The sequence below is a fragment of the Borostomias antarcticus genome, assembly GCF_949987555.1.
Source record: "Borostomias antarcticus genome assembly, chromosome: 9".
Taxonomy (NCBI): domain Eukaryota; kingdom Metazoa; phylum Chordata; class Actinopteri; order Stomiiformes; family Stomiidae; genus Borostomias; species Borostomias antarcticus.
In genome coordinates, this window is record NC_140242.1 from 1167869 (window position 1) to 1180606 (window position 12738).

Below are 12738 nucleotides of genomic sequence, written 5' to 3' on the forward strand. Positions count from 1 at the left end.
GGAGGGAAAAGCCATTACAGAACAACTGTTCTTAAGTCAAAAATCCTATCCTATCTCCAGATAGGAAACGTTTATTACAGAAGCAGCCTAACTTTAGGCTTTTGCAGCCTAAATCTTAAATAAATCGTCCTAACTTTAGGACGACCACTACCCTGTCCTAGCCCTTCTCAGGATCTGTGAGTGCGCTGATGACGTAGCATCTGCTACCACAGTCCTTTCTACCAACATAGGACATTGACTTTTAAATAGTCGCGAAGTTGGCGGCGCTTGGCGCTCATATTTCAAAGTATCAAATAAACATTTCAAGGCTACTCACCAAAGCATTAACGCCTACTCTAACAAACGACGGGTTTTGAAAGCTCGGCGCTACCGTTAAGTGATCTTTTTAGCTGGTTTTTGTGGCATCGTCATTATTTTTCGAGGTAGTCTTCTTCAACTGCCATACAACTCTGCATAGCGGACAGCGCCCCATCTGGTCGGAAATCCTCGAAACTACCTCGAAAAATAATGACGCAGCAGCGGTACCTGCTAAAGGTAGGCCTGTTCTCCGTGAGAAAGCCCGTCTCCAAGGAGAACATGAGATGGGAGCAGAACAGGAGCGGGAGAAGAAAGGAACCTTATTGAGTTAATCACACCTTATTTCCTGCAGTAACAGGCTCCCCTGTAGCGATCCAGTCAGAGCACAGCGGCCTGGTGATTACTGAGGGAACCGACCATCGCTCCCGACACTCCCCTGACTTAGCAGACACGCAAGACCAGAGGAAGAGGAGGTGGGGGGCAGACACTGAGAGAGAGAAAGAGAAAGAAAGAGAGCTAGAGAGAGAGAGAGAGACATTGAGACTGAGGCTAAAAGCATGACAGACCGTTTTGTGGTCTCCTAGGAGGAGGAGAGTGCTGGATAATCCCGAGTGAGTGTGTGTGTGTGTGTGTGTGTGTGTGTGTGTGTGTGTACGCGAGTGGATGTGTGTGTATGAGTGAGTGAGTGAGTGACTGAGTGAGTGCGTGAGATTGTGTGAGAGTGTGTGTATGAGTAAGTATGAGTGTATAAGTGAGTGTGAGTGAGTGTGTATACAGTAAGTGAGTGTGTGTGTGTGTGTATGTGTGTGTGTGAGTGAGTGTGTATGAGTGAGTGAATGAGTGAGTGAGTGAGTGAGTGAGTCTGTGTCTGACAGGCAGAACAGACAGACAGGCAAACAGAACACCCCCCCTCCAGAGCAGGCCTGGTCTAGTCTCCCCACGGAGGCCGCCGTCTGTCTGTTGGTCCGTGCCCACCCTCCCCACCCTCCTCTGGGCCGGGCCGGGTCCGTGCTGCCTGCTCAGAGTCCGGGGCTCCAGGCCTGACATCCTGCCTCTGGGGCTTGCCTCTCCCCGTCTCCCAGCCCTACGCCCGGGAAGAAGAGGCTGTGAACTCTGGTGGTTCCAGGGTTCTTCCATGTGTGTCTGGGGCTGGCTGTCCAGGGGAGAGAAGGTTCCAGGGTTCTGTGGTGTCTTGAGAGAAGGTTCCAGGGTTCTGTGGTGTCTTGAGAGAAGGTTCCAGGGTTCTGTCGTGGTTCGTCCGGGGCTGGCCGTCCACGGTGTCCCCAGATGGCACGGCGCTCGGGCCCTGACGTCAACATGGCCCAGCCTATTTGCATGCATGATTTTTATCCGTTCCCTTCCTCTCTCCCTTCCTCTCTCATCCCCTCCAGCTCCTCTCTCTTCTCTCCTCTCCCAACGAAAAAACTCAACACTCTGAAGCCGTATCCTCAACACTATGAACGCCTGGGAACACATCTACCTGCAGAGAGAGAGAGGGGGACGGTTTAGCGGGGCGCACACCCTGCTGCGCTGATTGGGATTTGAGACGCGTGTGTGACCCTACAGAACGTGAGGAGGTCCTCCTGTGGAGCTGGACCCACATGAAAGGCGGCGTTACAGTTGAGCTGTTGTGTCTGTTGGTGACAAGTTAATGACCACTGATACACACTCCATAAACGCTCCTCAACCGTGATAAGGATCAGGTGTGTGTCCCCCCGCACACACACACACACACACACACACACACACACACACACACATACATACAGGGTCTGGATGTGTCTGACCCTGCTCGTCCCCTGAGCTCACATGACTGTGGCCAAGGCTAATATTTGACTGGCTGGCAAACAGCTTGTCTCATAGTGGGTAATCTGTCAAGCTGTACTTTACTGTCAACACTACCTGTGTTTACACACATCACTGGTGGTTAGCATGCAAGTAATATTATATAGTGTGCCTGTGTGTGTGTGTGTGTGCGCGCGCGCGTGTGTGGCAATGCACGGCTCCATCACACTCATGTGGGCGTGAAAGTCACCTGGCTTCACACTCCACCTGGCCACGCCTCACTTCAAACACACACACACACACACACACAAACACACACACACACACACACAGGCATTGAGCAAGCACTGGGCTGGCACAGAAGCGGGCCGTGTTCTGGGCTCTCAGAGATAAACAAGGGATAGGGTGGTGTGTCACACACACATACGTACACACGCACACACACACACACACACACATATACATGCACACGCACACACAAAGGAAGAAAGACCTTGGACTTGCACTAACATACATATAACACCGTGAGTATACTACATGTTCAGTTCCTTAAACTTCTTCCCTACTTCCCTTCCCTCATGGACTAGACTGGCGTGTACTCAGGGTAGGGGTCCCGGCCAGGCCCCGCCCCCCACAGTGCCCGGCCCAGCCTCCCCGTCATCCTGGGCTAGCAGCCAGCTGGCAGGATTACCCTCTTTTACCACAGGGGTCATGACCCCAGCACAAACACTAGCCGCTAGCCTCAGAGGGACCCATGTGAGACTGGTCTTATCGGTCCCATCTGTCCCCTCCAGGGCCAGCGCGGTCCAGGGCTGTGCTGTCAGAGCGGGCCTGTCTGTGCTTGTCTTCAGGGTCCCTGGGTCAATGTTTGATCAAGTCTCAAAAGATCCAGAAGGCTTTGCAGGTACTGTTATGTTTACCTCTGCTCCACAAACACGAGGGCCAATTCACACATGACATTTATGAATGGTTATAAATGTCTGATTGGTTATTTACTGGTTGTTAATGTAAACCATAAACCATAATGAGTCCTTCCTTAATTAAGACATATCCATAAATGTTAGAATGAAATGTCACACCAAAATCAGTCCGCTTTATTTGTCACACTGTGCTACACTATACGGTACAACGAGTAGTGAATGTTCTTCCGTTGGCTCCTAGATGGTGCACACACTAAGCAATATAGATTTATATAATATATAGCCTATATAAATTATTATTTTTTAATCAAGTATGAGGGGAAACAATGGTCCTCATTCCTGAACGCAGTTAAGAAAAGGTTAAGACGACATTTCTTAAATAAATAAAGGCACTACACAAACACTGCAAATTACGTTTCACATTTATAGTCAGGATTCTACGAGGCACAGTGGGGTCCTAAAATAAATAAAAGCACTACACAAACACTGCAAATGGCAGTGAATAAATAAATAAGCACTAAACTCAGTCGCTATACTCAGACTCAGACTCAGCACAATCAAACCATCAATCAATCAAAGCTTTATTTGTATAGCGCATTTCATACCCAGAGGCAACACAATGCGCTTATATTCCATAGTCTAGATTCTGTGTGCACACGACCCTGTGGTAGCCTAAGGAGCAGGGCGTCTATGTATGCAAATTCAGGTGTACGAGAAGAACGCGCATTCAGCTTAAGAAACAGTGGCATTCCTCATTTGGGGGAGCACAGCTGAGAACCCTTTGGCGGGTTAAGAACACATTTCCACGCGTTCATGAATCCCACGGGGATCTTTCTTAGGGTTGGTCTGACGAAGTTCGTAAGAAGACATTTAAGAAGATGTTCAGGAATGAGGACCAACGTGTTCCACTCAGGTGACCTGAAACCAGAGGGCTGTGAAACTGAACATTAATCAAAATCTGTGTCCAAAATCTCTCTTTTGTTCTGCAAGAACACTTGTATCGTGTTTTGTCTTTGTGTGCTTGAAGCAGACGTACATGTGAATAGGCTACTTGTGGTAAATTAAAGCACTTGGCACTTGGTTGCTTCTTACGTCACAAAACATTATCTGAGCCATTTGCCCCCCCTCCATCCCCCCCCCCCCCGCCGTTATGAAAACGGCTAATGATACGAATAGCCAATAGCCAAGCCTATCTATGTATGGTGTAGACTTATCTATCAAAGAAAGAAGACTTATGTATCAAGGAAAGTAAGAGTCCGCACACTGTGGCTCCCATTAAGATTATTTATGGAGAAAAAATAAGTGACGTTTCGAGCGACAACGCTCTTCCTCAGACAACTGGGTAAACATAGCCACACCAAACATGTATATGGTATCTAAGGGTCACATGACCCTAATGGGATAGACAATGAACCTCTTTGATGTGTAGACTTATAAAGGTCTGCGTGACGCGCCGGTGCCAGTCAGCCCAGTGTTAGCTGCTCTCTCACACACTTCCTGTTTAGGCACTGTGGTACAACATCAACTTCCTCATGCAGCCAGTCATACAACCTGAGACAGCCCATACACACACATTAAACAGCCCATACACACACATTAAACAGCCCATACACACACATTAAACAGCACATACACACACATTAAAACCTGAGACAGCCCATACACACACATTAAAACCTGAGACAGCCCATACACACACATTAAAGGGCCGACCGAGGAGGAAGCCCGAGGTATTCCCATAAACTCTGACATATCAATCACTCACACACACACACACACACACACACACACACACACACACACACACAGACACAGGCACAGGCACAGGCACACGCACACGCACACGCACACACACACACAGACACACACACACACACACACACACACACACACACACACACACACACGCACACACACGCACACACACGCACACACACGCACACACACAGCTGCTTTTATCTGGAGTGAGTGTGTGTGTGTACAGTATGTATAAGTAAGTAGGTAAGTAAGTAAGTAAGTAAGTAAGTACTGTAAGTATGTGTAATTTGTATACTATTATACTGAATATGTATGGCATGTATATGTGTGTGGGAATGGTGTGTGTGTGTGTGTGTGTGTGTGTGTGTGTGTGTGTGTGTGTGTGTGTGTGTGTGTGTGTGCTTAAGTGGAGGGGATGTATGATTGTGATTATTTGTGTTAAAAACCAAGTACCAGAAATTCCATTAAAGGTGTAAATTTACAACCTGCTCATAATGTTGTTGACAGATGGAGAAAATTTAAGCTGATTCCATACAGTCTCTCGTTTTGGACGTTAGCGGCATGCTAATGCTGAAATGAAACTTGTTGTTGCGTTGATGGTAACCACCATCTGGTTCACCGCCACAACAAAGACCAGGGCAGACTGCAGCGCATCATCCGCTCCGCTGAGAGGGGAGTCGGCTGTAGACTGTCGTCCCTACAGGACCTGCACACCTCCAGCACCCTGAAACGGGCCAGAAAGATAGTGTCCGACCCCTCCCATCCTGGTCACGCTCTCTTTGACCCACTCCCCTCTGGCAGGAGACTGCGGTCCATCAGAACCAGGTCCACTCACCACAAACAGACATGAACAAGGCTTGTGTCCCCCCACGACCCCCCCCCCCCCCCCACTCTATACCCCTTGCACACGACCTCTGATTGGCACACACATTGCACACACTGTACTGTATACATCAAACATGTCTCATCTATCACACTACACACCACCAGTCTGTATATATTACATTAATTGCATTTGTGCCTCCCTTTTTAAGAGTTTATCATATTTTGTATATTACACTGTATTTTGTTTGCACTGTATTTTGCATCCTGTCCTACGTCATCTGCAACTGATTCGGGTGCACTGTGGAGCGTTTAAGTGAGTTCTCTTTTAATGTTAGCCGTTTCTACTGCATTGAGCTAGCATTAGCATGCCGCTAACATCGTTAACGAGAGACGGCATAGAATCAGCTGAAAATGTTCTGCATCAATCAACAACATTATGGGTAAGTCTGTATGTTAAAAACCCTGAACTACCCCTTTACATTTCATTAAATTGACTGCACAGGTGTGTGTGTGTGTGTGTGTGTGTGTGTGTGTGTGTGTGAACTGCTTACACAAAGTCACAGACTGGGTCTACATGCTGACAATGTTTTATGGCAACAAACTCTCCTCCCTCACTCTGGGTCTTGCGAGAGCATGGGGGGGGGGGGGGGGGGTAACTACTGTAGGAGGCAGGTCTTGGAACGAGGTGGCGGTGTCAACGCCGAACACACTTCCCTCTCACACACAGCCCTGCACAGGCCGCCATGAGGCCTTCAGAAACCCTTCATAGCATCTCCGCAACCAGCACTTTCTTTTACTGTCAGCAGCAAGGGTCATAAAGTCATTTAAGGCTGCTTTACACAAAGCACTTTAAAGGGGCTTGTATAAATGTGTTTTTAACGGCACTCTGTGAAACCCGAACGAGGAGGGGTTGAGTGTGCTTACATGCAGACACACATTCGAACGGCCTGTTACACTCAACACTGCAGCACACAAACACAATGGTCATGTGACAAGAGGGCCTCTTGACAGGAGCGGGGGGGGGAGGAGTTAGCATGAGAGAGAGAGAGAAAATTAGATAGAGGGAGGATAAGAGGGAAAGAAAGATCAAACCTCTGCCATGCATCTGAGCAGAGGATGCATGGTTTGTTTGTTTGTTTGTTTGTTTACAAATAAACGTCCTAATACGGCTTCTGAACGGAACTGTGGCAACACCATCCTCCGCTAGTCACCGTAGACCTGGATCGTCTCACACGTTGTTTTCTTCTTTGACTCTGGCAGCGTCTGGGTTAAACCTACTCTGGTTGTGAAACAGCTCTTTCAGCATTCTTACCACATCCTGAGACGACGTCAATCCAACGCCACTGCCTGAAAAGCTTATCTCCTCCGTTAAGATCAACACGCCGAGCTGCCTGACAGAAGTGTAGCGTGTTTATGGACTCTGTGCTCTCTCTCCCAGGAACACAGCTGATCAGCTGGCAGCAACACCTGCACAACCCGTCTCCTCCCTAGCATGTTCTCTAAATCTCTCTCCCCGTTGTAAAACATGTGACTAACTGCTCCCATCAATACTGTGCATCTGTTTACAAATTTATTTGGATATCTCGGTTGCACACGACGTGCCAAATGTCAACAGGGCTGGGTTTATCACAGGAGAGAGGCGTGTTAGCGGGATCAATCGAAGCCACAGGCACAGGGCAGGCACCAGGCAATACAAACCAGCCGAAGGAGCGACTGTGTGTGTGCTTGTCTGCGTGCGTGTGTGTGTGCGTGTGTGTGTGGGTGTGTAATGTAAACCACATGACTTTATGACTGCATGCAGGTCCTTTTATAGTGTGCGCCAATCTAGTCTGCAGGATCTCACTCTCAGGGCGTCAGAGAACCTCACAAAGTTTACTGACGTACCTAAAAGATCATCAAGTTTAGTTACATGATAGTGAAGTACATCTTGCATGTTTTAGGCCTATAACACAACTGTGCCGTGGTTGCCACTAATAATAGCAGCTTCTAATACCAGAGGCCTACATGCAGTGAACCAGTACTGCACACGACCACGCTATGGACATAAATGAGTCCTTTCATCGGGCGCTACGTCCCTCCGAGGGCAGATTTTACACCCATTCCCATGCATGCTCCCAGCGCAAAAAAACACATTCTTCAGTGACTTCATCTTTTCTTCAACCCCACTCTTTCGCCTTCTGTTTACAAGAGGAAATGTCTTCATCTAAGAGAGAGAGAGGGAGGGAGGGAGGGGGGCAGAGAAAGAGGGAGTGCCAAGGAGAGCTACATGCGTGTGTGTGTGTGTGTGCGCATGCGCCCGTGCATGTGTGTGTGTGTGTGTGTGTGTGTGTGTGAGCAGAACGCCTGAGCCAGAGAGAGAAGAGGGACTGAAACTCCGGCCATCTGTGAGTGTGGCGGCCGGCCAAACCACTGCCCAGAGAGCCAGGCTCATGTTGAACAGCCTCCCTCTGCAGGGGCAGCCCAGCGCTCCCAACAACAGCGGCACGTTGAACCACACACAACCAGGCCAGGTCAAGCCTGGCTTATGTGCGTGGCTGGCTTGTTTCTGTTCAGGACTGGTAGGACGGAAGCTAGTCATGCCACTGAAATAGCTGTGAATTGAATTGACATGAAATAATGTCTGATAAATTAAGATGGGTCTTGTCGTCTGGACACATCAGTTCCAATGCTTCCAATGCTAATCCAGCACAATAAGAGCGGGATAGCCAGTTAGCTCATGAGCTCACAACAACTAGCAGCAGCTTCCATAACATTAATGGTAGCGGTCAGTGGCTAAAGCAGTTACACTGATGATTCCTGTAACGTTAGCTATTTTGCTGCAATTGGTTCAACTTCTGTTTCTGGACAAAGGTAAGGGATAAACCCAGATGACACAAGGCTAGCGGACCTACAGCGGGTCCCCGATGGACGAGCTTGAACAAAGATTTTTGAGTGACAGTTGATTCGACTCCCCCCGGGCCTCACTGAATTCCTCTCTCTCCTTGGTTCCACTTTGCCGGGCAAAATACGATTGAATGGGCTTCATTTTGTTAACGTTACTGGCAGGGGTATTCGGCGTCTGCACAGTCGTTTTTGAGTGAGGGCAGCTGAGCTGTCATCACGAGAGTTCTGCGCGTTGCAGGTTGCAGTCGTCGGACTTGTAATAAAAAATAAAATAAATAAAAATAAAAAGTTGTGGGACTAGTAGTTTTGTATACGGGTGCGCGAAACTTTGACTAGTTTTATCCAATTTGCATGGATTTATTTTAGGCAAAAAATGCGAGTTAAATAGTTGAAAACTGTACTCGCAGAGTGTGCTCCTAAATTATTTTTTTCTGATCGCACAAAACTATTTTTAGTCGCAAATGCGAGTAAAATGGTTGCACCTTAGAGCCCCTGTATGGTGGTGAAGAAAAACAGTGGTCTCCACAGCACGGGTGGTGTAATCCTGTCCCTCACTGAAAATATCGATCTAGTGAGTAGCCAACCCACTGTTAAATAACAAACTACTAATGGTTTCCCAAAATCGCCCCCACCGGGGCCTTGAACCCCGATCTCCCGGGTGGGAGTCCTATGCTTTCACCAATACTCTACTTGTGCAGTGGAGATCGGAAGGTTGATTTTGGTGCCCTTCTTTATTTTGGTGTGCTGGGACTACTGCCTCTTGTGGTGCCAGCAGTGAACTGCAGGTCAACATTCAACGGAGTAAGGGAGGGAGTGACAACTCGACAAATGCTATCTACACACGCTACACACACACTTTTACAGCCACGCACAAAAACCCAGCGGGCACGGAGGACAGCCCACCCCTCTGGTCACACACAGGCACACAAACACAAGGTCTAAAAACAAGATGAACTGCTCCATGGCAGTGACTATGTATAACGGTTATGTCATGTTCTGGACATTAAAAGTTGAGTTCATGTCTGTCTGTCTATCGGTCTGTCTATCGACTGTGTGTGTGTGTGTGTGTGTGTGTGTGTGTGTGTGTGTGTGTGCGTGTGTGTGTGTAAGTTAGTGTGTGCATGTGTCTCAATACATTGCCAAGGTTGTCAAGTCTTTACCATGTAGCGTTCCTCCCAGCTTTAGAGCATTAAATATCACCTGTACAAAATTACATAAGACTGCTCCTCGTTTCCAGGGGAACACCACTTTAACACTACAAAGCCTGTTGCTCATCGCACGTGAATGAATGAAACTTTTATTTGATACGGACATCAGAATTACATTGGAAGAGTCACAGTGGACAGACCAGATGCATTGCTTAAGTGTTTGTAGCACAAGTGCTAATTTTCAACACCAGTCCATAGGAGGCTTTTCTAAAAGATAATAAATAGAATCAAATATGCATTAGAAAACCAGACGGTATACATACGAAACACAGAATTAAAATCACAAATCAGATTCTAACAATCACAGAACTTAATTAACAGAGCGAGAGGTCCAAGCGCTTTCCTCGCAACAAAGAGGCGCGATGACGAGGGCATATCCCTCCGACTCCGAACTAACTCGCTCGGGGAGACGCTGGACAAACAGACTGGGGGACCATTGTGTTTCTGAGGCATGTTTGTATACACATAAGAGTGTGGGAGAGCACTCAGCTGGGCAGGGGGCTCATCCTACGGGGGGGGGGGTCCATGTTTGTTGCTTATCCGTCTGTGTGTGTGTGTGTGTGTGTGTGTGTGTGGTGGGGGGGGCTTGGTCTCACCGCACTACCTCAGAACATACCCACTAATGTGTCACCAGACCCCGCCGCTATCCCACAATCCCCCTCTAGCGCATATCACTTCACATAGGCTGGAACACAAAGGCTTGGAGTGACAGCTGTAGACGGGTGAAGGAGGGAGGGAGGGAGGGAGGGAGGGAGGGAGGGAGGGAGGGAGGGAGGGAGGGAGGGAGGGAGGGAGGGAGGGATGGATGGATGGAGAGATGAATAATCCACCCAACATTCCACGTCACCTGACCTGACAGAAAGCTATTTCTCTCCAGAGTGCCAAAGACAGCCCCTTTGACCACTTCCACACAGACCGGCTGTATATCTGTGTGGGGGAAGTGGGGTTCCTTAGTTTGAAAGCAGACACACATGGGTGGTTATGTGGAGCAGTGTGCTTGACAAAGGCGTAATGGATGTGGCCCACCTAGGAAGCCCACTCACTCAACGCTGGTGTCTCAATGCCAGCGCAGTGGGGCAGCTGACGTGAGCACAGATCAAATGTGCAGAAATACAAGCAGAATATCAGAGGCAGTATCTCCAGTAGGTCCACACTCACACCTGTGACCTCTTTTAGTGTCTCGTTGGAACTGGAAAAGGGGTTTGTGAAAGGATATGGGGCAGGTTTGGAGATCTGCAGTGTCGTGTAAACTATCACTCTGGAACTTTGCATTTGTGGGAAAAACCCAAAACACCATAGAATCTAGAAAAAGCCGTCATGAAGGGGAGGACAAACTTAACGGACACGGTTACCGGGCGGCATCATGTTCCTCGTGGCTACGTGTAACAAGTCGCTCGAGACAGCTGTTAAGTGCAGGGCGCGTGCGTGTTACAGCAGGAGAGGAGAGGAGAGGAGAGGAGAGGAGAGGAGAGGAGAGGAGAGGAGAGGAGAGGAGAGGAGAGGAGAGGAGAGGAGAAGCACTTCAGACCTGCAGGCATGTCCCTCTGTGCTTCATCATCAGCATGCAACCAGATCCTCTCTGTACTTGCTATTCAGCTGAATGCTGATGTTGAAGCTTAAAACAAAGTGCCATGTGCATTTGTGGGGAAAAGTCAGTCACCTGGAAGTCTGATGATAATCTGTAAAACAAACTGCTGGCTATTACGCCTGCGGAGCTGTGGCAATGCGCATCGACCTTAAAGCGTCTGGGTGAAATCGTTCAATACAAAGCGATAGAGATGCAATCATGAAGCTGGCTTTACCTGTGACAGCTGTCTGGGATCAGGGGCCCCGAACAGAGACGAGCTGGAGCTGAAACTGATGGCTCCTCTCCGGCTGAGAACATGCTTGGGGACCGGCCTGTCCAGAGGCAACACCGGCAGCTGATAACATACTTCCATTGAACTAAAACAGAGCTGGTTCCAGATCAAAGCTCAAATGAAAATAGAAGCTAATGAATACAAAAGCAACGTGCGGAATTGATAGGAGAGCAGATGGTAAATGATGTTGCAGACGTATTTCTCCTTTGGTGTGGGAATAAATCCGTGATGCTTGCGTTGAGAAGTACTTCTTTTTGTTCTCGGTGACTTTAGACTTGACACAATCCCCGTCATTAATAGTGTCTGTATTTCTCTTCTCGTTGGGTCTCATTCTAGTCGGATTGCCTTCTGCTTTCCTCGTTTGCACTCAGATGCGGGCCCTCGGAGGACAAGGCCTCTATATTTTCTGTATGTTTATAAAAATGCTTCCTCATTTTTCTTTTGCAGAGAAAAGCATGCAGGAGTGCTTGATCTGGACACGGCTCCGCAGTACGTCTCTGAGCCAAAACAAAGGCACGACCAGAGACCACTTCAGAAATGAGATCTGCAGACACCGGTGGGTGAGGTGCACAGAAGAAATCCTACGAGAAAATAGAGACTTGCCTTCATACAGTGGTTCGATGGCTTTCGTTCAGTCTTTGAGTGCTAGAAGCGTGAAGCATCTGTCCTTTTTCTCAACGCAAGGATTAATAGCAGCCGTAATTCACCCGTAATTCACCCGTAATTCACCCGTAATTCACCCGTAATTCACCCGTAATTCACCCACATTGGACTCACTCAACGCAGCGCTGTCATTAAAACAGAAAGTAGCCGATCAGGGAAACCCGACGCTCGTCAATCACAAACACCAGTCCGGCGTCTACTGGCACATCATGCAAAAGCATTAAAAAACACAAAATAACTGAATATGAACCGAGAAACCTAAATCCCTCTACTAGCCTACCACCTATCTTTCTAAACAGTCATGTTCCGAGGACAGCCTGCACGCCACCTGCCAAAGATGGAGCTGTTGGAGCGACCACAAAACGCCCTTGTGCGGCTCGTCCAATCGCAGCGAGCCAACAGATGTGACGCCTTTAGACATTGGACGGTTTAGTTCGTCTGTTTGTGACACGACGTGCTATTGGTCAGACGCCCAGGGTGATCCCGAGACCGACGGAGCTCCACAAGGGTATTCCACCACGCCGGGGCTTGCCCTGCGGC

At 48.4% G+C, this 12738-nt stretch overlaps 1 protein-coding gene across 1 annotated transcript in view; it reads right to left on the reverse strand.

Annotated features, from left to right (window-relative positions):
- pde7a (phosphodiesterase 7A) overlaps positions 1–11616 on the reverse strand; it is a gene marked incomplete at both ends in the record, with an annotated part of 24401 nt that extends 12785 nt beyond the window's left edge. The window contains one exon of the mRNA XM_084443492.1: positions 11479–11616. Coding sequence (XP_084299618.1) covers positions 11479–11616 — 138 coding nt within the window. The remainder of the gene's footprint in view (positions 1–11478) is intronic.
- Positions 11617–12738: the final 1122 nt, after the last annotated feature.